At 51.9% G+C, this 27,046-nt stretch overlaps 1 protein-coding gene across 7 annotated transcripts in view; it reads left to right on the plus strand.

Moving 5' to 3' along the window:
* Positions 1–1,439: 1,439 nt before the first annotated feature.
* Phykpl (5-phosphohydroxy-L-lysine phospho-lyase) overlaps positions 1,440–27,046 on the plus strand; it is a 33,177-nt gene continuing 7,570 nt past the window's right edge. For 5 of the 7 annotated variants that reach the window (XM_023713074.1, XM_023713072.1, XM_004629307.2 and 2 more), the window contains exons 1-10: positions 1,440–1,547; positions 2,052–2,170; positions 3,082–3,241; positions 6,676–6,750; positions 7,202–7,289; positions 7,366–7,482; positions 9,058–9,140; positions 9,328–9,553; positions 24,799–24,953; positions 25,191–25,280. In XM_023713074.1, the coding sequence (XP_023568842.1) occupies positions 1,489–1,547; positions 2,052–2,170; positions 3,082–3,241; positions 6,676–6,750; positions 7,202–7,289; positions 7,366–7,482; positions 9,058–9,140; positions 9,328–9,553; positions 24,799–24,953; positions 25,191–25,280 (1,172 nt within the window). In that variant the 5' untranslated portion in view covers positions 1,440–1,488. The remainder of the gene's footprint in view (positions 1,548–2,051; positions 2,171–3,081; positions 3,242–6,675; positions 6,751–7,201; positions 7,290–7,365; positions 7,483–9,057; positions 9,141–9,327; positions 9,554–24,798; positions 24,954–25,190; positions 25,281–27,046) is intronic. The other 2 variants (XM_023713075.1, XM_023713076.1) reach the window with 2 other exon arrangements.

Genomic DNA, 27,046 nt, shown 5'->3' on the forward strand with positions numbered 1-27,046 from the left:
TCTCTTTTAGAAATAGAATAGTTTGGCAGGGCACGTCCCCCCCCCCAGGGGAGCCCCAGGATGCTGGACATCTGCAGTTAGGCCTTAGAGGTGGAAGCCACATGCTCTCGACCTCACTTTCTGGGCTCTACCCACTGCATGGGCAGTGGGCCATGCTTGGCTCATTGCTGCCCCCTGTGGCCGCAACCCTTTTTCTCGGGCCTGCTGCTCCTCTGGGAGGTTGGTAGCAACAGAAGCTACAGAAATTGTCCCAGGTCCCAGGGGGTCATGGCTGAGCCTCCAGAGCAGGCTGGGGCTCAGCACACAACCCCTTCCCGCAGGGAGAAGCATGTTTGCGGAGTCCTGCTGTGTGCCGTAACAGCTAAGCTAGTCCCCAGGGCCACAGTCCTGTCCCTCTTTCCTCACACTTTCCTAGAAGGCACCCACAGCCATCACCCTGAGCTGGAGTCCCAACCCGCTGGGGGAAGGGGAAGGGTGCCTCCCCATGCCTAAGACACTGCAGAAAGTGCAGCTGTTGCCCTGGATGGTCACAGTGACAGGGGACACGCGTGGCACTCTGCAGACAGAGCCCAGAATGGCAGCTGTCTGGAATGCCAGCGCAGCCCGCTGAACCACTAGTGTCACCCCAGGAAGCGCGTTGAGAATGTCCTGCGGGCTCCAAACTGGCCCGCCCACGCCCCCGGCTCTCCGGCCTCAGTGGCCCAAAGGTGAGAGAGGGAGGTGCCGGGCAGGCGAGCTCTGGCCCACGCTGGGAGGAAGAGAAGCTGCGCAACCTGAGCCCAGCAGCGCCCAGCCAGGTATGACCGCCCGCTGGCAGCCTCCCGGCCGGGGACAACCGGAACAGGTGAGGCGCTGGCCGGGCCCGGGGAGAAGACAGCCCTGGCGGCCGGGCCGGAGCAGATCTCGCTGTCTCGCACACAGCCCTCGAGGCTGGAGCTGCGGGAAGGGCCATGAGGGGCGGTTACACGTGGAAGGCGCTGAGCCTCGGTAAAGAACCCGAGCGCACCGGGCCGCGCAGCCCTGCCTCGCCTCCGGAGAGCCCGCGTCTCGCGAGCTGGACGCAGCCAGACAGCCTCGAAGACGGCCACGCTGCGGCCACAGGATGCACGACCCAGGGCCTGGACCGCGCCTCTGCCCACGCCACGGTGGCCGCGGCCGTGTGTTCCTGCCACGCGCGGGGCGCTGTGCCTCGTGGGGAGGCGGCCCTCCAGCGCGGGAAGAAGCACAGCTGCCATCAGAGCAACCCCCAGCGGGCGGGCACCCAGCAGGCAGGGCGTCACCGGGCGTGGTGCAGGCTCCCGGCAGCGCAGGGATCAACCGCGCGCGCCCGGGAGCGGAAGCGGGACTCGCAGCTGGGAGGCGGGGCCTCGTGGCGGGGCGGGGCCTCGTGGCGGGGCGGGGCCTCGTGGCGGGGCGGGGCCTCGTGGCGGGGCGGGGCCTCGGCGGTCCCCCTGCGCCGCGTCGCGCGCCGACTGACTGCGCGAAACCATGGCGGGCGCCCAGCGCGCCAAAGCCGACACGCTAGCCCTGCGGCGGCGGCTCCTCAGGTACGCAGGACGCACGCAGCCCGCCCCAACCCCGCGCCCGGCCCCCACAGCCCGGGCTGCTGTTCCGGAGAAGGCCTGACACGGCCTTTGCCCAGTCGCCCGGGAGCGCCGCGCTCGCACTGGTCCGCGTGACCCGGGAGGGGCTGACAGTTCCGAAGAACGGGCGGGCCGTGCACAGCCGCCGCAGAGGCCTGCGGAGGGGCTCCGGGCGCGACGTGGCGGCGGGGGTTGGGGAGGGTGGCCAGGGAGGCGCGCGGGGCGTGAGGGCCGAGCTCCGCCTCGTCCCGCCGCGCGTGGGCGCCCTGCAGCGCCGCCTGCCCAGTCCCCAGGGGCTCCCTGGAGCACGTGCCGAAGCGCAGGCCAGCGGGCCTTCCGTGGCGCCAGCGACGGCCCGCCCCGCGTCCTTTCCTGTGGAGGGGTCGTGAGGGGGAGGCGGCGTGCGAGGGTGAAAGTTTCTTCTCAGATCTACCAGTGTGGCCGCCCACTCCCTGCCTGTCCCCACAGCTCGTCCTGCAAACTCTTCTACCCCGAGGCTCCCGTTAGGATTGTGCGTGGCCAAGGGCAGTACCTGTACGACGAGCAAGGGGCACAGTACCTCGACTGCATCGGCAACGTGGCACATGGTCAGTATTCGCTCGGGCAGGAGCGAAGCTGAGGCTGTGACCTGTGCCGGGCTGACCCCAAGGTTGCAGAGCCACGTACAGAGACCCGGGCTCGAAGCTGAACTAGGTGGAGCCCAGGTTCAAGTACAGTGTGGATCTGGCCTCTTTAGAACCATGACTCAGTCTGAGAGCATCAGGGACCCGCTGCAGCCCGGGTGCAGCACAGCCCTGGCTTCAGCCCCGCTGCCCATTTCAGCGCTGTTGGGCAGTGGGAGTGGCATTCCCACACTGACGCCCTGGTATCCACACAACAAGCCGGGCTGAGGGAGGAGAGGCTGGGCCGGGACTTAGCGTGCAGACTGGAAGTGTAGAAAGTAGAGCGTGAGCACTGACGCTTCAGTTCAAGTTCTTAGATTCAGATCTCTGGCTTCCATTTACTCACTGGGTGATTTTGAGCAAATAACCTCTCTCGCCTTCATTTTGTTTATCCAAACAATGGATGTGACACTGGGCACCCACCCCCAGGTGTTTCTTACACTTTGTGTGACTTGATTTAAGTGTGCGAAGTAGGACAAGGTCTCCAAGGGTGCTCATGCTTGTCATCCGTGGCCCTGGCAATCGGGCTTACTTACCTTCAGACCCCCTACTGGTAAAGTCAGATCCTTGGAAAGTCACTCTGCCCCCTCTGCGTCTGTGGAGCAGAAGGTCTTAAGACGCTGTCCTGAAGTCGTGGGCTTTCTCCATAGGGCTCCTGCCGAGGATCTTTCCTCCTGGAATCTCAGAGAATTCTTTCTAGATCTTCGTTTCCAGAATCTGTTTCTCCCTCCATTAACTGCATCTCTCCTGGGCGGCTGCAGGGATTAGACCTTGGGGAGGCTTAGTGGATGGCTGAGCAAATTGTGGGCCACATAACATAAGGGACCCTCTCGCAGTGGGGCACTGCCACCCTCTCGTGGTCCAAGCTGCACATGAACAGAACCAGATGCTGAACACCAACAGCCGGTACCTGCATGATAACATCGTGGACTATGCACAGCGGCTGTCGGAGACCCTGCCAGAGAAGCTCTGTGTGTTTTACTTCCTGAATTCTGGGTGAGTGGACTGTGGTCAGCCCCTATGAGACAGCAAGGTGCCCAAAGCAGTTGGTCTGGTGGGCACAGCCAGGCATAGTGAGCCCTGTTGGGGCTGTCAGATCCCCTTTCCTTGTCTGTAGGGGAGTCTGCCCTGCCTCCCTGCCTCCCTGCCAGGGGCACTATTGTGACTGTGAGGTAATGGGTTCCTTTAGTTCTGCTTTATGGATACAGCCTCACCTCTGTGCCCTCAGGTTGCTTGGTGAAGAGCAAGGTCAGACGATTTTTTTAAAAAACAGGAAATTACCAAGGGGGGGTCAGAGAGAAAGAAAAACAGCAAGGCCTAAAAGAGTGCCAACCTTCATGGGGTCCCAACAGCCATTTCCAAGGAATTACTTATTTGTAAGCTAAGATCTCACTGGGAAGCAGCTAGCAGTGGAGAAAGGAAAGGTGCTTCCCTCTCATGAAAAGCACTCTTGTCAAGGTTGGCCGCATGCACCAGCCATGCAAAGGCCCTATGGCAGGAAGGAACACAGTGCCCTGCATATCTGTAATGGAAGAGGAGGAGGAAAAGATAGAAGCTGGCATGGGGGATCCAGGGCCTTCCTGGCCATGTTAGGAAGGCGTTTTCATCTTAAGAGCCCTGGGAAGTTATCGGAGGATTTTAATAAGAAAGGTAGTATCACTGGGACGAATGACAGGAATGAACAGTGACTTCTCAGTTCAAGGTCAAGGGGAGGTGGTGGAGGCTTACAGTAGGAGTAGAAGTGACCCGAGAGTTGAGTAGATAGCAGAGCCTTGAGAGGACGTCCCAACAAAACACAGCCATATTTGGTTTTAGTCATAATTGTCCCTTTTATTTGTTGTTTTTGACATGCTGTGATGGAACCCTGAGCCCAGGCCACCCTGGTATCCACACAGCAACCTTGGGGTCCACTGTACTTTGCGCTGCATCTCCAGCCCAGTAACGATCACCACCATTGGCACCGACGCATTGAGCAAGCCGCTAAGTAACATCTATAAGAGGGGGTTTGCAGCTTTTCATTTGTAGAGAAAGAACCATGATTCCAAGAGGGGGCAGCACTGCGGTCGGACTTGGAGCTCTGAGTAGACTGGGGTGGCCCTGTGCACTTCCTCTGTCAGTCCCATTCCATGTGGATAGCACTGGCTGTGGTCACATCTGTGGTCCTCGTCTGGCTTCACCCTGTCTGTGTGAGCAGTGCTTGACAGAACGACTCTGCTCTGAAAAGCCTGTCCTCTTGCTCCCAAGCGCCACACTCCTTGGGTCCTGGTAGCGTCTCTGCACCCCCCACCCCCCACTTGGTCCCACTGGCTGGTCCTTCCTCTCATTAATACAGCACTTCCCCTGTGAGCACAACTGCCCCCTTGGTGTTAGACCCTACCCATGTGCTGCAGAATCCTTGTCACACCCCGAGTCGGGTGCTTCTCATAGGTTCCAGACTTGGGTCCAGCTGCCCACCTGACAGCTAACAGGCAGATTTCACATGCCCATAGGCGGTCAGGAATCGTCTCCTCAAGGCACCTGGGGGCAGCACTGCTGGCCCCGCCAGGCAGTCTGGCCTCAGAGTGGAAGGCTGGAGTTTTCCTGGTGCTCCCAGCCACTCCCTGCAGGCCTCCGAGACCATACCCTTCTGGCCCTCACTGCAGCGCCTCCCTTTGCAGGAGGAAGAAGCCACAGCTGACTTGGCTCAGTCCTGCCTTGCTCATCTCCAGGGCATTGCGTCACTGTGCCCACCTGTCCATCTCCCTGGCCAGCAGCTGCTGTGACATGGGCTGACTCCTCATGGGTCCCCTCAGGCCCCAACCTGTCTCCTTTTGGCCCCTTGGGCACTCCAGGCACCCTTCTTCATAAGGCCTCTGCATGTGTGGCACTCAGGGTGGTGTTGCCCTGGCAATTTTTTTTTTTTTTTTTCTTTTGTGGAACTGGGGATTGAACTCAGACCCTTGCTCTTGCCAGGGAAGCGCTTATTATACTGAGCTATCTCCCTTGTCCCTGCCCTCGCCCTTCTGACCTGTGTTGGCTGTTGGGTGACCAAAATAAGCACTTTCCTGGCAAGCACAAGGCCCTGAGTTCAATCCCCAGTTCTGCAACAAAAAAAAAAAAAAAAAAAGTACCACAGACTATGGCAGTGAAGGCAAACCTTTTATTTTACTTTGTCTTCTTGAGATAAGGTCTCTGTGTACTTCAGGCTGGCCCTGAACTCATTTTGTAGCCCAAGGCGATCCTCCTGCCTCAGCCTCCTGAGTGCTGCAATTACATGTGTTTAATGGTGAACCTTTTAGAGATGAACAACAAATCACAACCCAGAAGCTACTCACTTATTTATCACAAAATGCCAACCCTTCAATTACATCTGAAAACTGAGGCTTTAGTTTAGAAAAAAAAAAAAAAAAAAACTAGTACACTAACATCTTTTGTCTTAAAGACAAGGGCCTTAGGTTCATCACCACTGGCCTAGGGGACTCAGGCTGTGAATTTGTATTTTCCCACAGTGTAGAGGCTGGAGCCCCAGCAAGGATGTCTGCAGGCCTGGTCACTTCCACTGCCCCTCTCATCATCCAGGTGGCCACCTGCTGCCCTTCTGTGCACAGGGCCCCATAATGCTCACACCTCAGGCTTCCCTTGTTGTAAGGACCCTGAAGGCCTCTTTCCACCTCTCACCAGACTGGGGTTGAGCCTAGGGTTTCACACTAGGCAAGCAGGCTGCCATTGAGCTATTCAGCCAGCCCTAAATTCTTTGAACTAATGAGGGTCTCCCTAAGTTCCTCAGGCTGGCCTTGAACTTGTGATCCTTCTGCTTCAGCCTCCTAAGTGGCTTATATCGTAGGCCTGTGCCACCATATCCAGTTAACTTTTTTTTTTTAAAAAACATTTATTGTGTGTGTGTGTGTGTGTGTGTGTGTGTGTGTGTGACCAGCTCAGCCCACCAGGGGGCAGGGCCGGCTGGCATGTGGTGCTGGGGGATTGAACCGCGGTCCCTGTGCTTTGCCAAGCTTGTTCCAAGTAGGTGCTTTAGACCACTGAGCCATCTCACCAGCCCCTCCAGTTAACTTTTTATTAAAATTTTTTTAATTAAAAAGCTGTATCTTCAGACACGCACAGAACATTCTGAGCTACTGAGCGTTAAGGCTTTGATAAACTGATTTGGGGAACACAGTTGAGCCATAATACCCCAGATCTAGAGTGGGACCCCACCTGCTCTTCCCCCTCTTGGTGCCCTGTGTCCTGGCTTTTGTGGCACCTGTACCTTTCAGGAGGGGGGAGGGCATCTTACTAACACATGCCCAGGAGGCACTTGATGTTTCCCAAATGCACAAGCAAGTGACTGAGCGACACCCCGAGGGTCTTGGTGCTCGAAGAGCTCCTCCTGTCCACCAGGCTTCAGGAAAGCCATGGCAAGGCTGTCCCAGCAGTGCCTACCTTTTCTGTCACAGGTCAGAAGCCAACGATTTGGCCCTGCGGCTAGCGCGCCAGTACACAGGACACCAGGACGTGGTGGTGCTGGACCAGTAAGTCAGCTTGAAGCCTGTCACTCCGAGGCCAGCCTGCCTGGTGGAGACCAGCAGTGCTGTCCCCAGGTGCCTTGGGGATAAGGAGGCTCGGGAGCAGAGAAAGCAGGACAGGCAACCAGGCCCCAGAGACACCTCCCTGAGGGGTCCTCATGTCACCTTCTGGGGACAGGGTGTGTTTTGTACAGGACTGGAAGCTGGTCCTGCTGTACTCAGAACTTCAGCCTGGGCTCAGGGTGCTAGTGTGCTAAAGATGCACGGTGACTGTGAAGGAGCAGACCCTCAGCCTCCAGGGGAGGTGGCGATGCCCAAAGTCCTGCACCGCGAGGCTCACTGCCGGCACAGGGACTCAGGGTCTTGTTGGAATGGCTGGCTTCTGGGTGTGTTGTCTTTGAAGGTGGGGATGGTGGCCGGGGCCTGGCCACCTGAGCCCAGCCTTCCTTCTCCCCAGTGCTTACCATGGCCACCTGAGCTCCCTGATCGACATCAGTCCCTACAAGTTTCGGGACCTGGACGGCCAGAAGGAGTGGGTCCATGTGGTATGCACCACCCACACTGGCAGCAGGTTGGGGCCCATCCCCAAGCTAGGATGACAAGCACCGTCCCTCCCTATAGGCACCTCTCCCAGATACCTACCGGGGCCCCTACAGGGAAGACCACTCCAACCCAGCTGTTGCCTATGCCAATGAGGTCAGCCGTGTTGTCAGCAGCGCACAGGAGAAGGGCCGGAAGGTAAATGCCCACAGCTGTGCTGGGCTAGATGGGAAATCAGGGAAGAACATGGCCCGCCCCTGTGGGACACAGTGGTGGGAAGCGAGGTGCCAGCTGTTTGTCACCAGGCAGGTGGAGCAAGCCCCACCCCAAGGCACAAGGGGCTGGGTGGCATGCAGGAGTGCCCTTACCAAAGGTGCCACCAGACTATAGTCCCAATGAGTAGGCCAGGTAGTGCATGCAGAGGCGTAGCCTGGACCGAGCCGGTGGAGAGCCACTGAAGGCCTCGGGAAGTGAGGGCCAGAGACTGGGTGCAGGGTGGCTTTGAAGGGGAACAGCCTGAGCACAGACCGTAGGGCAGGTAAGGAGGGCCTGAGGAGGCCCCGCTGGCTTCACCCTGTGCTGTGAGAGGAAGGGTCTGTGGTGTGTCCCACAGGGCAGAGCCAGCAGGCTCGGGAAAGGCAGGCAGGCTGTGGGCCGAACTGGCCTGAGAAGCCCATCACTTCCGTGGCACCGCTCCAGCTGCAGCTGGGGTGGAGCCTTGGTTTCCATCTTTTGGGGCCCTTTTGAGTCCCAGCAGTGACCTCAGAAGCAATGCTCGGGCAGGCCGCATTTGGGAAGCCACTGGGGTAGGAGCTGTTTACACAGGCCCACAGCAGCAGCTCGGAGCTCTGGGTTAAGGCCATGTGAGGCAGCGTTCGCAGGAGGCTGAGGAAGGCAGGCCTTTCACAGAAGCATCTGGTAGAGAGGAAGCAGCAGCTCAGAGTTGGATCAGGTGCAGGCTGTGGGGCGAGCTTGCTTTTTCTCTTGTTGCTGTAGCAAAACACCTACACCCAAAGCCAAAGGAGGGGCCAGGGAGATAAGTGGCATAAGCCAGCCTGGCAAGCGCAAGGTCCTGAGTTCAGTCCTCGGTACCAAAAGGAAAGACATGCCAGTTCTTCTGGCTGCTAAAACCCAAGTCGGAGAAAAGGTCTGTGTGGCTTACAGTTTGTAGAGGGTTTAGTTCATGGTCGCTGGCTCCATGGCAGGAGCCACTGCAAAGGCGAAACTGTTCATGGCAAAGCAGGACAGGCAGAAGGCAGTGAACAAGTGACAAGGGCAGCACAGGCTTCATGTGTTCCTTTGCATTCCATGTGGGCTGCCTGCCCAGGGCAGTGCCACTCACCCAGAACTGTACCAAAGCCATCAGCGGACTGACTCTGGTTATACACCCTTGATCCCAGTGTTGCACCCTCTAAAAAGCCCCCCACCCGTGACCATGTGAGGCTTTGGGGGATATCCAGAACAGCCACCATGTCACCTGCTTGTGACAGCCTGGTGGCTCAGGGCTGGGCTCCATTTCTGTCCTAGGTGGGAGGGGTGAGAATGACACTGGTAACCCCTGGGGGATGTCAGGGCTTCAGCACAGGAAGGAGAGGCATCCAGGAGGCCAGAGCTGGTCTAAGAGTGTAAATAGAAACTGAGTCACAAGCCCTCAGATATGATAAGGAGCCCAACAGTGACGCAGCAGAGAGGGTGAGGCATCCTGCAGAGTCAACTCACTGCCTTAGTGGGACGCGGGGCCCTTGCTCTGCCCTGCCTCGGTCTCATTCACAGATTGCAGCCTTCTTTGCGGAGTCGCTGCCCAGTGTCGCTGGGCAGATCCTTCCCCCTGTGGGCTACTTCTCCCTTGTGGCACAGTGAGTAGGGGATGGCCTGCCCCAGGTCCCAACCACAGCCAGCCTGCTTGCCTGAGGTCTTGGAAACAGCCTTGAACAGCAGTCTGGAGAAGGCCAGCCTTTGCCTGGGTCCTGCCTGGCTGCGCAGCCCCTCCTGGCTCCCAGTGCAGCCTGCCTCTTCTTCATAGTGCTTTGTCCTCTGCCACAGGCACATCCGCAGGGCCGGAGCAGTGTTCGTAGCAGATGAGATCCAGGTTGGCTTTGGTCGAGTAGGCAAGCACTTCTGGGCCTTCCAGCTGCAGGGGGAGGACTTTGTCCCCGACATTGTCACCATGGGCAAGTCCATTGGCAATGGCCACCCTGTTGCCTGCGTGGCCACCACCCAAGCTGTATCGAGAGCGTTTGAAGCCACTGGTGTGGAGTATTTCAACACGGTGAGCACGAGTGGGCCCCTAGCCAGGGGCCTGTGAATGTTGCTGGCGCTGGGTGCGGGGGACAGCTTATCCTAACGCAGGCCCCGAGGCTCCTAAAATGCTATCCTCAGCAGGCTCCAGCCTGTGTTGAGATGCCATAAATTATCTTTAATAGTCAGCACTGCTGTGCCTGGGGACATGCCTGCAATCCTGGCTGCTTGGGAGGCTGAGCGAGAGAATCACAAACTCAAGGCAGACCTGAGCAACTTAATGACACCCATCTCTAAAATAAGAATGGTAGAGTGCTGGTCTAGCAGGCAGCAGGCCCGACAAGGGGAGATGTCAGTCAGTCAGTCTGTCTCTGTCTCTCACACACACACAGTCACTCCCAAAGTTGTCCCCAGACACAAGTCTTACAAAAGAATGTAGGAGGCCTCGCCTCCCAGCAGAAGCCTGAGGGCTGGGGTGGAGCTTGGTGGCCACAAAAAGGCTAGAAGCAGCACAGCCCGGGGGGAAAAAGGCCGGGCCTATCCTTTGTGCAGAGCCAAGAGCTTTCCCTACGTGAGCTCATTGCTCTGACAGCAACTGCGGGGTGGGCTGCCTGAATGTCACTGCCGACAGGAGGAGCCGGGGGTCTGAAGGACAGTGAAGGGCCACGCAAGGGTGCTGAGTGCTGAAGCTGGAACCTGTGCCTCAGGCTTATGAGGCAGGCTTGCCACACTGCCCGCCCCTTGGAGGGTTCTACCTGAGAGAGATGGGATCAGAAGTGGTCTAGAAGAATCTGTGGTGCCAGTGTGGAGAAAGAACCACAGGGAGAAGAGAAGACGCACCTCTGGGACTAGGGAAGGACTGAATGGAGTGATCCCACAGTCCCCCAGGAGCCCCTTTGTATTCAGGCCTGAACAGGGGAGGCTGGGTCTTAACCACTCACACAGAGGTCACCAAGAGGGACAGAACTGACATTCCTGCCAATGATTTCCACAAATGCTCATTCTGTTCAAGTCACAAACCACTGCCCTGTTCCACTTTATGGGAACAGGCACGGAGTCATAGTGTGGTGACAATAGAAGGGAACCCAGGCAGGAGCAGGTGAGCACTGAGGGACAATGAGGCAGCTGCGCCAGGGAGGAGCAGCAGCCCACCCAGGAAGAGTGGGGCTCGTGCTGCGAGGTGAGCCGGGCCCAGGGTAGGTGACACAGGGACCCAGGACAGTGTCTGCGGCCTTTATTTCTGCACTGCATTCCGCAGCATGCATACCTCATGGCCTCCTGCTGCCCCGCAGGACAAGGGCCCCATGTGCACCCTTCCTGCTGGGTCCTCAGCACAGCCCAAGTCCCAAGTCTGCAGGACTTCTGCAGAGTCTTTTTGGGAATGAAAATCTAGCATGGAGTAAGGGTGGAATCAAGAGTTACAGCATCGGCCTTTTTTTCTTTTTAAATTTTTTTATTTATTTATTTATTTATGTGTGTGTGTGTGTGTGTGTGTGTGGCCAGCTCAGCTCACCAGGGGGCGGGGCTGGCTGGCATGTGGTGCTGGGGGATTGAACCGCGGTCCCTGTGCTTTGCCGAGCTTGTTCCAAGTAGGTGCTTTAGACCACTGAGCCATCTCACCAGCCCCTTTTTCTTCTTCTTGAGACAAGAGTCTCACTAAATTGCCCAGTCTCCCATTCTGGGCTCAAATTATGACCCTCCTGCTTCAGCCTCCCTGAGTGCCATGGTTACAAAGGAGCCTATGCCACCACGCTCACCCTCACCTCAGCTTTACAAGATGTCTTCCAGTGCAGTTCACTAGTCCACCCTCTCGACAGCAGAGTATATCTTGTTAACACCCTGTTGCCAGGCAGGCTGGGTGTGAAATGGTGGCTCTTTGGCCTTGTATGCTGTTCTGGATTCCAAAGTACGTGCAACATCTGTTTATGGACCGTGAAACCAGTTTGTGTCTTTTGCTCATTTTTAAATTAGTAGCACTTGAGCCCAAGATGGTGATTAAATCCTATAATCCTAGATCCTGAGAGGCTGAGGCAGAAGGATTGCTGTAAGTCCAAGGCCAGCCTGGACGACACTGCAAGACCCTGTCTCAAAAAGCATCTCTCAGAAATTATTAGTGATCTACTTGCGGGAGCACTTACCCTGTGTGCCACGTGTGGTGTCTGTATGTTTCTGTATGTGTATATCCTTCCACATACACTGGGGATTCTTTGTACTGGCCCCTTGCCAACTATGTATACTGTACGTTCACCTAGCTTACAATCATCTCACTCCTGTATCTATAATAAACCAGCGTTTCTGAGGTAGTATCAACTCTTTGCAATCTCTTATGTTTGCTTAGTGCCTGTCTAGAGTGTGTACTGGTCACACTCGTGGGTTCGTGAGCTGCTTCATGCCCACAACACACCCCACTTCTTTTCAGCCCTGCCCCCCCAGTCCCCTTCCCATCTGAGAAATGTGTATTCATCTCAGATGTCCACTGCTGAATTAGAATTTTTTTTTTTTTTTTTTTGGTACCAGAGATCAAACTCAGGACCTTGTACTTGCCAAACAGGTACTTATGCCAATGTACGGTCTCCCCAGCAAGGTCTTTAAATTTGGGAGTTGATTTAGTTGTGTTCTGTATTATGTTCTTGATGGTACAACTTTGAGAAACAGCTGGAGAACATTTTTCCCCACATTGTGGATTGTCTCCCACTCCCTATTTTGTGTGTGTGTGTGTGTGTGTGTGTGTGTTCTAAAGAGAAAAACATAAAATTTCAAAACAAGATAATAGGAGAGTAACAATGGTTAATGCATTGTATATTATCTTTTTTTTTATTTCTAGGGAAAGTTCTACAGGGTGTTCAGGGTCTCACTATTGGACAGATTTGCAGTGATCCGCCTGTTTACAGCCTCCCAAGAGCTGGGATTACAGGCGTGCACCACCATGCCCAGTCTCAGTCGCCACCTCAGTGTGCTCGGAGGGCAGGGTTGGCACAGCAGGCCCAGGGATCGAACCCCACCCCATGCCTGCTGCAGGCACTTTAATCCACTGAGCTATTTGGCCAGCCCTGCATATTATCTTTTTTTTTTTTTTCCTTTGGCGGAACTGGGCATTGAACTCAGGCCTTGCGCTTGCCAGGCAAGTGCTTATTCTACTGAGCTAGCGCCCCAGCCCCTCTGCATATTATTTTTAAATTATCGTACAAGATATTGGCAAGTACTTGTCCAAACAATATTAGCACTGGAGGCTGGGGAGCTAGCTCAGTAGAATAAGCGCTTGCCAGGTGAGTGCAGGGTCCTGAGTTCAATCCCCAGAATGGCAAAAAAAGCACAAACCCTTCTTGTCAATGGACCAAGAGAAATTAGGAGTACAACTGTCTTAACTACCGCGTGCACGCGTGTGTATGCATAGCTTTTCCCTATGCCCCATCCCAGTTTCTCTTTCCTTTTTTTTTTCTTCAATCTTTTATTCATTTATTTATTTGGTACAAGTTCTTGCAACACAGCTCAGACTCATAGTGATTCTCCTGTCTCAGCCTCCCCAGCACTGGGATTATAGGCATGCACCACCACTGTTTCGGTTCTGGAGCTAGCAGCGCTCACACCCCGGGCCTTGTGCTTGTCAGGCAGGCGCTCAGACCACCAAGCTAACTCCCCAGCTTCTCTTTCCTTTTGAACAGTCTCTTCCCATTTCACAATCTTTACTGTACATTTGAATCTGACGTGTTCAGCTTCTCACACTAGGGAGATATTTCAGTGTTCATACGTGTCTGGTTTATTTCACTTATGTGTATGGTCTCTAGTTGCATCAGTTTACCTATAGAAGCCCTCAGTTTTATCTTTTTTATGGCTGTGTAGTCCTCTATTGTACAGAAAGACCACATTGGGTGTTTTTTTCCCTTCTGCTCAGCTTACGAGCATTTTGGTTGTTTCCAAGATGTAGCTATTACAAATTGTGCTGCTACAAGCACAGGTGCAATGTATCACGGTGCCGTGATGTTTTTAAAGATATGCAGCAAGGGACTAGCTGGGTCACATGAAACCTCTAGTCCTAGTCCTCGTCTTCTGAGGAGTCTCCACACTGATTCCCGTAGTGGGCTGCACCAGTCTACGTTCCCAAGCAGCAGTGCAAAAAGGTTCTTTCCCCCACAACTCCTGTAGTATTTGTTATTGGTTGACTCCTTGATAAACAGCCATTCTCTCTGGAGATGGATCTCAGTATGGTTTTAATTTGCATCTCACAAATGACCAGTGATGTTGAACATCCTTTCATACTATTTCTTTGCTGTTTGGATTTTTTCATCTGAAAAGAGTGTACTCATCACAGATGCCCATTGTTGGATTAGGAAATCTTTAAATTTGGAAAGTCTGCTTTTGTTGTGTTCTGTGTATGTTCTCAGTAAGAGTCCTTTGTCTGAGGAATAGTTTGGGACCATTCCCACATTGTGGGTGCTTTTTTTTTTTCCCAGAACCGGGGATTGAACTCAGGCCCTTGAGCTTGCCAGGCAAGCGCTTTTTCTACTGAGTCATCTCCCCAGCCCCCTGTGGGTGTTCTTGATTCTGCTGATGGTTTCTCTAGGTGCACAAAAGCTTTTTAATATGAAAGCCCAGCTGTTGATTACTTGTGATAGTTCCTGGGAGATTGGGGGTTTATTTATAAAATCTTGGCCTGCACCAATGTTTTCAAGAGTATTACCTATTCTGTCTTCCAGCAGATTTAATGTTTCTGTTTTAGTATTTAGAACTTTGATCCACTTCAAATTTAGTTTAGTGTGGTGAAAAATATGGGTCCAACTTTAATGTTTGGCAAGTGTAAAACCAGTTTTTCCAGCACTTTTATTAGAGAATATCTTTCTTCCAGTGAATGTGTTTGGCACTTTCATCAAAGATAAGGTGTTTGAGTATGTCTGGAGTTGTTTCTTCATCTTTTAGTCTGTTTCACTTGAAACAGACTAGAAAACAGGTCTGGTTTTTTGCCAGTACTATGCTGTTTTTATCACAGTAGCTTTATAGTATAATTTTAAGTCAGTGATTGTGATACCTCCTGCCTCGCCTTTGTTGCTCAGAACTGACTTTGCTATTCTAGGTCTCTTCTGACTCCAAATGAATTTTAGGATTTTCTCTAATTCTATGAGACATACTGTTGAAATTCTAATCAGAATTGCATTCTATCTGTGTAACAGTTTTGGAAGTATGGCCATTTTCACTATATTAGTTCTTCCTACCCAAAAGCAAGGGATATCTTTTGGTTTTCTGATAACCTCTTCTATCTCCTTTTTCAGAATTCTGTAGTTTTCAATTTAGAGGGTTTTTTCTTGTTGTTTTGTTTTTGGTAGTACTGGGGACCAAACTGGGAACCTTGTGCTAGCCAGGTAGGCACGTATGCCACTGAGCTATATCCCCAGCCTGTTGTAGTTATCTGAGAAATTATTTCTGATTTGATTTTTTTCTAGCTCCTCATTCACCTGCTTTGTTGTTATTTCAGAGGCCAGGTGGTGGCTTTCAGGTTGTCCCACTTCATTGTCCCTGGGTTTGTCTTTCGTGAACTGGATGTCTGGGGTTGCATCTTTTTGGTACTGGGGATCAAATTCAGACTGGGTTGCATCTTGTGTAAATGTCTTTTCACATTTATTTATTTATTTATTTATTTAATTTAGGGGGGTGGAACCAGGGATTGGGCTCAGGCCCTGCCCTTGCCAGGGAAGTGCTTATCCTACTGAGCCATCTCCCTGGCCCCTCAATTTCTTTCTTTCTTTTTTTTTTAATTAATTCCTGGGTTGCCTATGGTGAGCTGCTTTATTGCTAGTACTTACACCCTTAGAAAATGAGTTTGTGTCAGGTGTAGCTTGGTTTGGGGGATCTACTCTTCACTGTTGGGAATGACACGCTGCTGCATGCATGGCCAGCCCTGGCTGGCCCGGTCCGGCCCGGCCCCACAGTACTTTCTATGACTCAGTCAGTCTCAGTCTTAGAACTCCAGAAGAACAGCTGGCTGGGACAGTCACGGTGCCTCTGGCTATAGGGGCACTGTTACTGATCAGATAGCACCAAACACAGCCTAGAAGATGACAAGCTGAGGTTAACCTGAATGTGTCACCTTTAACCATATGACCTAGATGTGTGGCTGTATAAAATGTGAAACTGGGAATTATATGCAGTATATAAGCCCTTAATATGTGAGTTGACCTTCAGGAATTAAAGTTTTAAAGGGGTTAGAGAAAAAGAAACAAAACCGGAAGAAAGCGGAAGTGAGGCTAGAGGGCAGCAAGGGGCACGCTCTCTTTGGGAAGCTGGAGCAGAGACTAGCAGGAAAGAGGAAGAAATACGAGGAGCCTAAAACCACACTCAAACAAGATCATACACTGCAGGAGAAAAAAAGAACAGAGGAAAAAAAAAAGAGTCCACTCCTAGGTTTGTCTCTGCTGTCACTAGTAGACATGTGGCAACAGTCCCCGTCCACGTGCATTTGTCCCAGCAAGCCAGCAGCAGCTCTACAGCGGCGAGGCAGGGCGCCTTCATTTCCCCCGAGGTTCAGGCGGCCAAGCCCAGGCCCAGTCGGCCTGCAGCTGACTGCGCCTTCCCTGGGCGTGAGCGCAGCTGGGAGCTGCGAGGTGGAGCCCGCAGCGCAGCCGCGCTGGGTTCTCAGCTCAGCTGGCCCTCTCCGAGATGGCTCCTGGCCAGTGGCTCTTGGCACTCACTGCCACCAGCTGGTGCAGTTCTTATGTCCACTGCTGCGTCTGCGTGGAGGCCTCTGGGTCACCAGAGGCTGTGTGTCCACGGGTTGTATTCTCCTCTCACAGTGAGTCCCATCTCGGGGAAAAGGCACCACTGGCTACCTCCTTCCTCTTTGTTCAAGTTTCTCTTTACTTTCTGTATGGGCTTCAGTTCAAACCCGAGATCCTTCCTTGGTCCAGGGGACCCACCTCCCTCCCTCCCTCCCTCCCTCGTTTGTCTTGGGTTGCGATATTCCAGTGTCCAGATGGCAACTCTCAGACAGGCTCTCTCTGCTGCTTACCACTCCACCATCTTCCCAGAAGTCTTTTGTGTTATCCTTTATTTTGCTTATTGAATTTTTTATATTTTGGGTTTCTGACGTAAAAGAAACCATGGGACATTTAAGCTGGTTTCTGATTTGTTTCACGTAACAGTATGGTCTCCAGGTGCATCCACTTTCCTACAGATGACTCAAATTTATCCTTTACAGCAGAGCAGTACTCTATCAATTTTTGTTTCATACAGTGTTTTTCATTTATTAAAAAACTGCTTCCTGGGCCGGGGAGATGGCTCAGTGGAATAAGCGCTTCACTGGCAAGCGCAAGGGCCCGAGTTCAATCCCCAGTTCCGCAAAAACAAACAAACAAAAAACCTGCTTCCTACTCCAAGATCTACAATATATCCATCAGCACTTTCTCTGAACTGTCGCACATCCATCTTGGCACAGGACCCTGGTCTGGAATTGGTACTTACATGGGCTGTGACAGGAATCGCCTCAACTTTTCTCACCCTCCCTTTTTCCTCTTTGTCACTGCAGAGTTCACACATGAGCAGGTCTATGTGCAGGCTCTTCTCCTCTTCGTTAGTCTGTCTCTATCTGTTCTGTCTTAAATGATTACTCTTAGGAGGTTCATGGTGGGTTCTTCTATGTGATAGATTAAAAGGCCCCTTTTACTTGTTTTTCTTATTCAGGAGAGTTGTATTACTGGCCTGTTTATCTCTCTCATTTAAATTTTATAATTATCTTTAAATATTTTATCCGAATCCTTATTGGAATTTTATCAGAAATACTGTTGAGATTTTATCAAAATCCCAATAGGATTCCAATAAAAAAATCTGAATATTCCTATCCCAGAATGGTACACCTCTGCATGTTTTAAACTTTCCCTACAAAGTCCTGGACATTATATTTATCACTAGATATATTACTAAATATTTGATATTTTCTATCAAATGGTGATTTGTGGGCGTCATAGTGTACTCCTGCAATCTCAGCACTCAGGAGGCTGAGGCAGTCGGATCACTAGTTCAAGACCAGTCTGGACTACATGAGTTCAAGGCCAGCCTAAACTGTGGAGTGAGACATTGTCTCAACAAAATGAAAGAATGCAAGTGTTGACTTCTTATAAATCCTGTTAGTCATCTCCCCATCACTGGGATGAGGAGGGAAGGTTTATTTAGCTGATGCACAGGGTTCAGTCCATGGTCAGCTTGCTCCACGGCAGAATGCACCTGCCCCACCAAGGCAGCCAGAGGCAGTCAGGAGAAGCCAGGAACAAGAGCACACCCACTTCCAGGTGATGTGCCCTGTGAGCTGCCTTCAACAGGCCCCGGTCCTAAAAGCACTCTGAGCTCTGAACACATCATGCTAAGTAAACAGGTGAGTCCAGCGCCCCCACCACCATCCCACGGCCCCACACAGAACACGAGACATTAGAGGATATTCTGGATCTAAACCATAACACAGCTAGGCGTGGTGGCACATGCCTGTAGTCACAGAACTTGGGAGGCTCAGAAAGGAGAATCTGTTGCAAGTTCAAGGCCAGCTGGTGTTACAGAATAAGCTTAAGGTCAGCCTGAACTTTGTCTCAAAAATACCAAAAGAAACCTACCAAAACAATATACATCTACGGCTTGATAGTGTATGTAATATACACTTTTGCATATTAATCTTCCCATCTCCTTGCTAACCTCTTCTAATAATTTGTTTTCAATTTTTTCAGATAGGGTCTCACCATATAGTCCAGGCTGGCACTGAACTCCCAGCAGTCCTCCTGCCTCAGCCTCCCAAGTGCAGGGATCACAGGCCACCACCACACTTGGCTGTGTATAGTCTTACCTCCAAATACTGGCAGCTGTCTCATTAACACTGGATAGCGGACTTCTACTACTTGAATACAAGTATAACTTTAGACAGGCATACTTAGTTCATGGTGAAGCTTAGAATGCTTGTCCAGGGGGCCTGCCCCTTAGCTCAGCTCTTTAAGTGGCTGCTTCAACAAAGCAGTCGGGCTCAGGTTGCTGTGGTTCGATCCCCACAACTCAAGCCAGCCAAACCTGCCCTGAAGGCATGCGGAGCAAAAACAAAAAAAGGATGCTTGTCCATCTGGGGTGATGACTGTGGGCTGAGGGATGCTCACCATGCACAGGGCCACGGCTATGGTCCCCAGCATCACCGCCAAAAAGGCAAGGATATGAAACAGTGTAACGGCATACACCTGTAACCCCAGCATTGGGAGGCTGAGGTAGGAGTATCGCCTCAAGCTAACGTGGGCTAGAGACCTTGTTTTAAATACAAAAAGGGGACTGATCTGTTCTTTGAAGCTTTGATGATAAGAACTCACCCATGTAACCCTCTGGACCTTACGAGGGTTTTGTTAACTGCTGCTTCACTGTTTCTCTCAAGAGGTTTTCCTGGCCTGCAGCTTGTGATCACCTCAGCCCCAGCACTGGGATTCCAGGGGTACCATTGTGCCCAGCTTGAGTTCTTTCTTAAATTGTGCTTGAGTCAGCTTAGGCTACTGAAACGAGCACTACATAGACTGGCTCAAAATCAAAAGTTTAGCAGAAATGGTGTCACACACCTGCTTGGGGTGAATAGTGAGCTCAAGGCCAAGCTGATCTATAGCAAGACTGTCTCAAAACACAAAACCACATCTGAAGGCTCTACCCCTATGATCTAGTAACTTCCCAAAGACACGGTTTCTTCATGGAAATTAGGGTTTCAACATAGGAACACAGGGGGATACAGGATACTCAGTCCTTTGTAAATTATATACAGCTCAGTGCTTTGTTCGTTCTTCTTCCTTCCTGTTGTCCTCTCCTGAGACTCATGTTTGTATATGCTGTCTATGTCATTGTGAGCATAGGTCTCTAAGGCTTGATTCTTTTTGGTTTTGAGATGGGGTCTCATGGTATTGCCTAGGTTAGCCCCAAACGCTTAAACTCAAGGCTTTAGCCTCCAAAGGAGATGGGATTACAGATTCATGCTTCGATGACCAACTTGTTCTTTGTTCTAGGTTTTGTTTTGGTTTTTTTTTTTTTTTTTTTTTGCAGAACCAGGGACTGAACTCAGGCCCTTGCACTTGGTGCTTATTCTACTGAGCCATCTCTCCGGCCCATATTCTAGGTCTTTAACCTGAACCTCATTTGGCCATTCAGATCTGCTGAGCCTCTCCCCTGGAGTTTTTGTTTGGGGGATTTCTGTTGGTTGGCTGCTTTCAGACAAGGCTCGCTCTGTAGTCCAGGCTGGCCCTGGAACACACCATGTGGTCCAGATTGGCCACAAAATCCAAGCAGTCCTGCCTCTGCCTCCGAAGTGCTGGGGTTACAGCCATGTACCAGCACACCCAGATCTGGGGAACTGTGCACCTCAGTGATTGTGCTTTTTGTGTGTGTGCGCTTTTGAGAAAAGGTCTCACTACGTATTGCAGACTGTCCTGTAATTTGCAGTAGTCCCCTGCCTCAGCCTCTTGGGTGGTGGGATTATAGGCATGCACAACCATACCTGGCTTCTGTTTTTCAGCTCTAGATTTTCTTTTGTTCCTTTTTTCTTAAAGACAAAGATAGGGTCCTGCCAGCCAGTTAAAGCTGACTTTCAACTATTTATTTTAGTTCATTTTTTGAAACAGGGTCTTAATACATAGTTCACGCTGGCCTTGAATTCAAAGTGATCTTCCTGCCTCAGCCTCCTTGAGTGCTAGTATTGTGTACCACCATGTCCAGCTATTTTAGTTGTCATAAACTTAATTTCTTACCTTTTTCTCTAATAAGGTCTGTGTTGGGGATTTTTCAACTACTGCTGATAGTTTCTGTCCCACTAGGGCCATGCTCTTTGCTCATCTTCTTTTTCACATCTATAATTTCCTACTCACAGCAGACGTAACATGACGTGGCACCCCTGGAAGTCATATTACCTCCGTACGGTAGTGTTTTGTTTGGTGGTTTTCCGAAAATAATCCCTTATGTCTGTGTTCTCTTAACATGTGGCCACTGCCGTCTCTGCCAGGTTACCTGGTTATCTTGAGAAACTGAAATCTCTGCGTACGAGGACTGGTGTAGGTGACACCTGCTGGCAGTCTCATCTCCCCTGCAGCCTTCCTGCCTGGAGGGTTTCCAGGGCAGTGACCTGCTCCCTGCACTGGGCATGGGCATACTAGGGTCTCCCAGCTCCTCAGGACTCCCACAGATAGCTCATGCCCAGCTTTTCCTCTTAAGCTTTTCACTTATTTACTTTAATCTTTGTGAGACAGGGTCTTGCTATGGTGTTGAGGCTGCCCGAGTTCACTTTGCAGCCCAGGCTGGTCTCAAACTTAACAATCCTCCTCCAAGCAGTGGGATCACAGGTGTGCACCACCACACCTGGCCCTCCTAAGCTTTTGAATCACTTACAGGATTACCTCGGAGTGCCTCAACACTACTACCACCACCTCCCAGAAAAGGTCTTTTTTCATTTTTTAAAATCTTCTAATTATTAAAGGGTCTCCTGTGGACTAGTAGTGATCCTCCTGTCTCAGCCTCCCCAGAGCTGGGATTACACCACCACATCCTGTTTCAGTAGCTGGCACAGCATAGGGTTCTGGGGATCAAATCCAGGTCTTTGCACTTGTCAGGCAGGCGCTTAGACCGCCGTTATCTCCCCAGCAGAAAAAGTCTTCTCTGCAGTTCAGGCTCCCTTGAGTTTACTGTGTAATCCAGGCTGGTCTTGAACTGTCTCCTCCCCCAACTTCCCAGGTACTGAGATTACAGGCATACCACTGCACCCAGCTAGAAAAGGATTTTTGCTGGTGGCAGCCAGTGTGAAGCAAGCCCACCTGTGGATGAATCTTGGGAACAACAGGGAGGCCCGACAGCAGTGCTCTGGGAAGAGGCTTCCAGCTCAGAAGCTGCAGTCTGCAGGGAGCCTGCTTACTCTCCCGAGTTCTAAAGAAGCTGCTTGCAGCACTCCATGATTGCCTGAGTGTCTCAACACTACCACCACCACCACCACCCCACAAAAGCTGGGGTTTTGTTTTTTTTTAATTTGTATTTGTGTGTGTGTGTGTGTGGCCAGCTCAGCCCACCAGGGGGCGGGGCTGGCTGGCATGTGGTGCTGGGGGATTGAACCGTGGTCCCTGTGCTTTGCTAAGCTTGTTCTAAGTAGGTGCTTTAGACCACTGAGCCATCTCACCAGCCCCATGGGTTTTTGTTTTTTTTTTTTTTAATCTTATTTGGTAAAGGGTCCTACACAGTGCAGACTGGTTACTGATCCTTCTGTCTCAGCCTCCCCAAAGCTGGGATTATAGGCGTGCACTACCACACCTGGTGTAATGCAGGGCGGGGAGACTGCTCGGAGGCATAAGCCTCTGCCTAGCAAGCACAAGGTACCAAGTTCTGATGCCGGTATTGCACACAGTGCTGGCCCAGAACCGGGTGTGGTGGCACAAGCCTATCATCCCAGCACTGGGGAAGCTGAGACAGGACGATCAAGAGTAGCAGTATCCTGTATTGAAAAGACAAAAGTTAATTGCAATTTTTTTTTTCATTCTTCCTTGCCATTTTCACTTCAGGTCACCCTGAAATCAGATTCTTTTTTATGTGATTTCTCTGTAAATTTTTGGAAACAATTGTCTTTACTATTATAAATCTCATCATGTGTCCAGATATGCATTTCTCTTACCACTCTACGAGCTCTTTTGCTTTTGTATTGTTCCCTGATCTTGTAATGTCTTTAACTATTTCTCTGTGTAGGATTCCTAGCATTAGCTAGATGTTAACGCTTGTACTTCTTGTTGTCTATGATGCTGGAGAGTGAATCCAGGGCCTTTCATCTGAGCTACATCCCCAGCCAGCACTTTGCCTTTATTATTTTTGAGACTAGCTCTCAATAAGGTGTTGCTGCTGCACGGGCTGAGCTCAGACCCTAACCCTCACCCTTCGGCTTCCCAAGTACCACAGCCATGTGCCTCACTCCCAGCATTGTTTCAGTTTTTTCCAGGCATGGTCTCCCTGTATTATGCTGGCCTTGAGCTCATTCTGTAGCCCAGGATGGTCTCAAACTTGCAGTCCTCTGGCCTCAGCCTCAAATGGAGTGTCTGTGGGTATATACCACCATGCTGATCTTCCCTATTTTAGCTCTCCACTGCCATTGGAGGGCTGCTTTCTGCTTTAGGCCAGTCACCATGCTACATGTTCAACCCCAGGTTTTCCCAGTTTTCACTTTTTTCTATAGTTTCTCTGGGACCATCCCCAGGGAGAACCCAGCCACTGTGCCGTTCCAGCTGGGTCAGGTTGTGACGCTAAGTCAGACTGTATTAGTAACACCCCTGTCCCAGGTGCTGGGGGTACAGCGCAGGGCCTCAGAAGTGCTCGGCAAGGCCCAGCCACCGAGCTCCACTCGTAACCCAACTTCTACCCTTTACAACACTTCAGATCTCCGTAATCCCAGTCATGACCAGAAACGCTGAAATCCAAATCTGAGTGCTAACATGACACTGAAAGTTTCTGGTTTGAACAGTTTAGATGAAAAACTACTCAATCTTGTAGTTCATGATACAGAAAAAGACTGGTGAGTCCAAATGTTGAGAGTGTAGAACTGGATCTCAGGATGCAGTGTGGGAACATAAGGTGGCACTACTACTTTGCAAGTTTTGGTTTCTTATAAACATGTGCCAGATAGCCCTACAGTTCCACTTAACCTAGGAGCAATGAAAAAAGGGGATGTAGAAATAATGCGCAGTAGTTTGATTCCTAATAACATAAAAATCAAAATAGCTAAATGGTGGGCTGGGGAGATAGCTCAACAGTCTAAGCACCAGCCTGGCAGGCACAGGGACCCAGGTTCAATCCCTGGTACCACATGCTGAGCTGGCCCCGGAACCAGGCATGGTACTGGGGAGGCTGACATAGGAGGATGAGTCCAAGCTGCCTACCGATACCCCGTGCCAAATAAAGTAACTGAAGGGTCCATCAACAGACTACATGTTACAGCAGGCCAGTACAATGGAATAATTGTACAAACTGAACAGACTAATGGTGGGCATGCTAGTGCACACCTGAAGTCCTAGGCACCTGGGAGAATGAGGCAGGAGGATGCCATGTTTAAAGCCAACCCAGGCCATTCTGGGTCCTAGGTCAATGAGGAAATGCACCTGGGGGATGACAGCTGGGCAGCCTAATCTGCAGCTCTGCCTGACCTGACTGATGAGGGCCAAGACTGAGGAGAGCGGAGACTAAGTACTGCAATGAAGTTGAAATTCTGGAGGTCTTGAGGAAAGGGAGAGCATTCTGCATGGGAAGCACTGTCAAGCGCATTTCTTATGTTGTCACAGTACTTTCCATTCTCTGTGTTTCTGTGACAGGGCCACTACCATCCAAAGGTAGACTATGGCCACCCTTGTATTGTAGGAAGGCGGATGGCAGAAGCGGTGTCATGTGACCTTAAGGCTGGATCAGGAAGGTCATTCCACCTTACGGCCACTTGGGTAATTCATTTGCACCTGGTGGTATGGACCATTCCACAAAAAGCCAACTAGTAAAACAAAGCTCTAGAGACCAAACCCACACGGAGAGGGGCTTGTGGGCGTGACTGTCACCACCCAGCCCACACAGCAGAAAGCACTCAAGACTGACCAAGGGACCTGCCCACAGCCGGATACTGGGCAGGCAGATGGCACAAACGTGTGTATAACCTCTCTACGTGTAGCACCCAATCCCTAACTTTGAGAAATACCACTCAAGTCCACATTCCCAGAGGCTGGACGTGGTTCCCAGTAACTCAGGCCCAGTCAATAGAGCCATGAACTTGGGACCACTCACACTGGCTTTTCAGGGGCAAGCTTTGGTGTTCTTTGCAGAACTCACCATACAGCCCTGAGCTACGCTACCAGCCTATTTTTGAGATAGGGTGTCACTTTGGGCCTTGAACTGAGGCCTGGTTCCTTAAGGCCTCCCTGGCAAAACCAGATGAGAACATAATGCATGCTCACCTGTGTTGGTTTTTTGTTTTTTTTTGGCGGAACCAAGGATTGAACTCAGGCCCTTGTGCTTGCCAGGGAAGTGTTTATTCCACTGAGCCATCTCCCCAGCCCTGCATGCTCACCTCTGGCTCTGCTCTTCTGGGAGCCCCTGCTGTACCCCTGGGTCTGTGACCTAGGCTGCGATCCCTCAGCAACTGGGAAGGCAGGAAAGCTGTGGGGACCCTGGAGGAGCTCAAGGATTCACCGCCACTACCCCTGGGATGTGCATAGCAACGGGGCAGAGGCTGTGAGCTGTGAAGACCGGCCAACTGGGCACCTGACGTGCCTTCATCCCCTGGCTCAGTTCGGAGGTAATCCTGTGTCCTGTGCAGTGGGGCTGGCTGTCCTAGAGGTTTTGGAGAAGGAACAGCTCCAGGCTCATGCTACCTGCGTGGGCAGCTTCCTGATGGAGCTCCTCCAACAGCAGAAAAAAAAGCACCCCATCATTGGGGATGTCAGGTGAGTGTGGAGGGCATCCTCACCAAATGCACAGCTGCCCGGGCTGGGAGCCCAGGTGTGCAGCCTACTGTGCCCATCTGCAGCCCCCTCCCTCTGCTGCTACCCACTGGGCTGTACACCCACCTCTTCCTAGGCTCTCAGCAGCCACCTGGGGACAGCAGTCCAGGTCTGCCCAAGGCCCCAGCATGACAGCTGCTTGGTCCCTCACACCTGGCCTTTGGATGCCACTTTCTCCAGGGGCATTGGACTCTTCATTGGTGTGGACCTGGTGAAAGATGCAGCCACGAGGACACCAGCCACTGAAGAGGCAGATTACTTGGTATCCAGGTACTTCCTGAACGCAGGGCACCGTAGCCCTCTGGCCTGTCCATCCACACTGCCCCTGCTGCTCCAGGTTCACCCCTGGTGGGCTGCAGCATTGGCACTGTCCCTTCCTCTAGAGGTCCTGGTCCCAGGACAGGGTGGCTCCACGGCACTAGATGCCTCCCCAGTCCTGGGTGGCCTCTCTGTCAGAATGCCTGGGCCCGGGGAGATGGCTCAGTGGAATAAGCGCTTCCCTGGCAAGCACAAGGGCCCAAGTTCAATCCTTGGTTGTGCAAAAAAAAAAAAAAAAGTCTAAGGCTAGCAAGGTGCTTACACCCAAGCAGGCTGGAGTCTTGGACAAGGACCACTTGGCACAGTGGTACCCAAGGGTTCTGCAGTGGCAGGTTGCTTAGCCATGTGGAGATGTTTGCATGAACCCATTCACAGAAAAGCGGCCTCATGTCTCAGGCTTCCTGGATGGCACACTTGTCACACCCTGCTTGTCTTTCACTTGAACCCCAGGCAGGACATAAGGTCTTAGGGCTCCTTCAGCTTCTAGTTAGCACTCCCTTATTATTCAACGCCCCATCCTCCCCTCTCTCCACCATGGAAAAGCCCTCTGGTGTGGTATTCTTTGCTGAGACATGCAATCCAGGGTGAAGCTTCTCCAGTGGCAATGGCCTGGCCTCAGTGACCAGCTTGGGGACTGAACGCTGGGGTGGCAAGCCTTGGCTGACTTCCTCCTCTCCCTCTGGAAGCACTCACTGTGGCAGTGGAGCTCTGGGCAGGTAGTCCAGTCCACCTCAGCCATCCTGCCCTGGCGCAGAGCTGCCCCAGTCCAGCATGCCTGGCTCCAAAGTTCAAACCTTGTTCTTGCTGGCACTGCTATTGCTGCCAAGCAGGACAGGAGGCAAAGAGCCAAGAAACAGAAGGATGCCCCACCTCCAGAAGGTGTGCAGGAGTCAGAGAATGAGGCCACAATTACCAGAGCCCTTTTCTGTGGCCACAATACAAATGGGTCTTATGCTCCTTAAAGCCTGGGAAGTGTTAAATACCGTGTGGAACGTAAGTAGTGAGGACAAAAGTTACAGAAGCGAGGTTTCAGTGACCTCATGCTGTCCAATTTGCTGGGCATTATCCACATAAATCACACGCACGCATCACTACACCACGAATAAGGAAGGAAGCCAAGTGGCACAATCCAGTAACCCCAGCACTGAAAATGTAGCAGGAGAATCTCTAGTTTGAGCCGTCATCAACATGACACCCGGACTCAAATTTTGGGGGGAGACAGCATCACTGTATAACCCAAGCTGGACTCTAAGATTCACAAGCCTCCTGTCTCAGCCTGCCAAGTGCTGGGGATGGGGGCCTGCCGGTTAGCTCAGTTGTTAAGCACCTGCTCATGCAAACAGTCAGGCACAGGATACCAGTTTGATTCCGAGCTCCACACGCCTTACCAGACCCGTCCTTAAGGCAACGTGAGCCAGCCAAAAAAACAAGAACAAAAACCCAAGTGCTGGGGTTACAGGTCTGTGCACAGTCAGACTCAGAATTTTTTTAAACAGCTGGGGATGCAACTCAGCATACAGCCCCCCAAGTTCCTCCTCAGTACTGCAAAGGGGGAAAAACCATGTGGCGAACTCTTCACTGTGGCCAGGGCCACCAGTAGGCAATCTCGGGCTCAACCAAAGGCTCCACACACGTGTTGGCTGAGAAGAGACACTGAGGCCCAGCTAGCGGTTAGGCATGCCCTTGGCAGTGATGGACACCAGGCCCAGGCCAGGCCG

This window comes from Octodon degus, unplaced genomic scaffold (genome assembly GCF_000260255.1).
Source record: "Octodon degus isolate 3935 unplaced genomic scaffold, OctDeg1.0 scaffold00029, whole genome shotgun sequence".
Lineage (NCBI taxonomy): Eukaryota > Metazoa > Chordata > Mammalia > Rodentia > Octodontidae > Octodon > Octodon degus.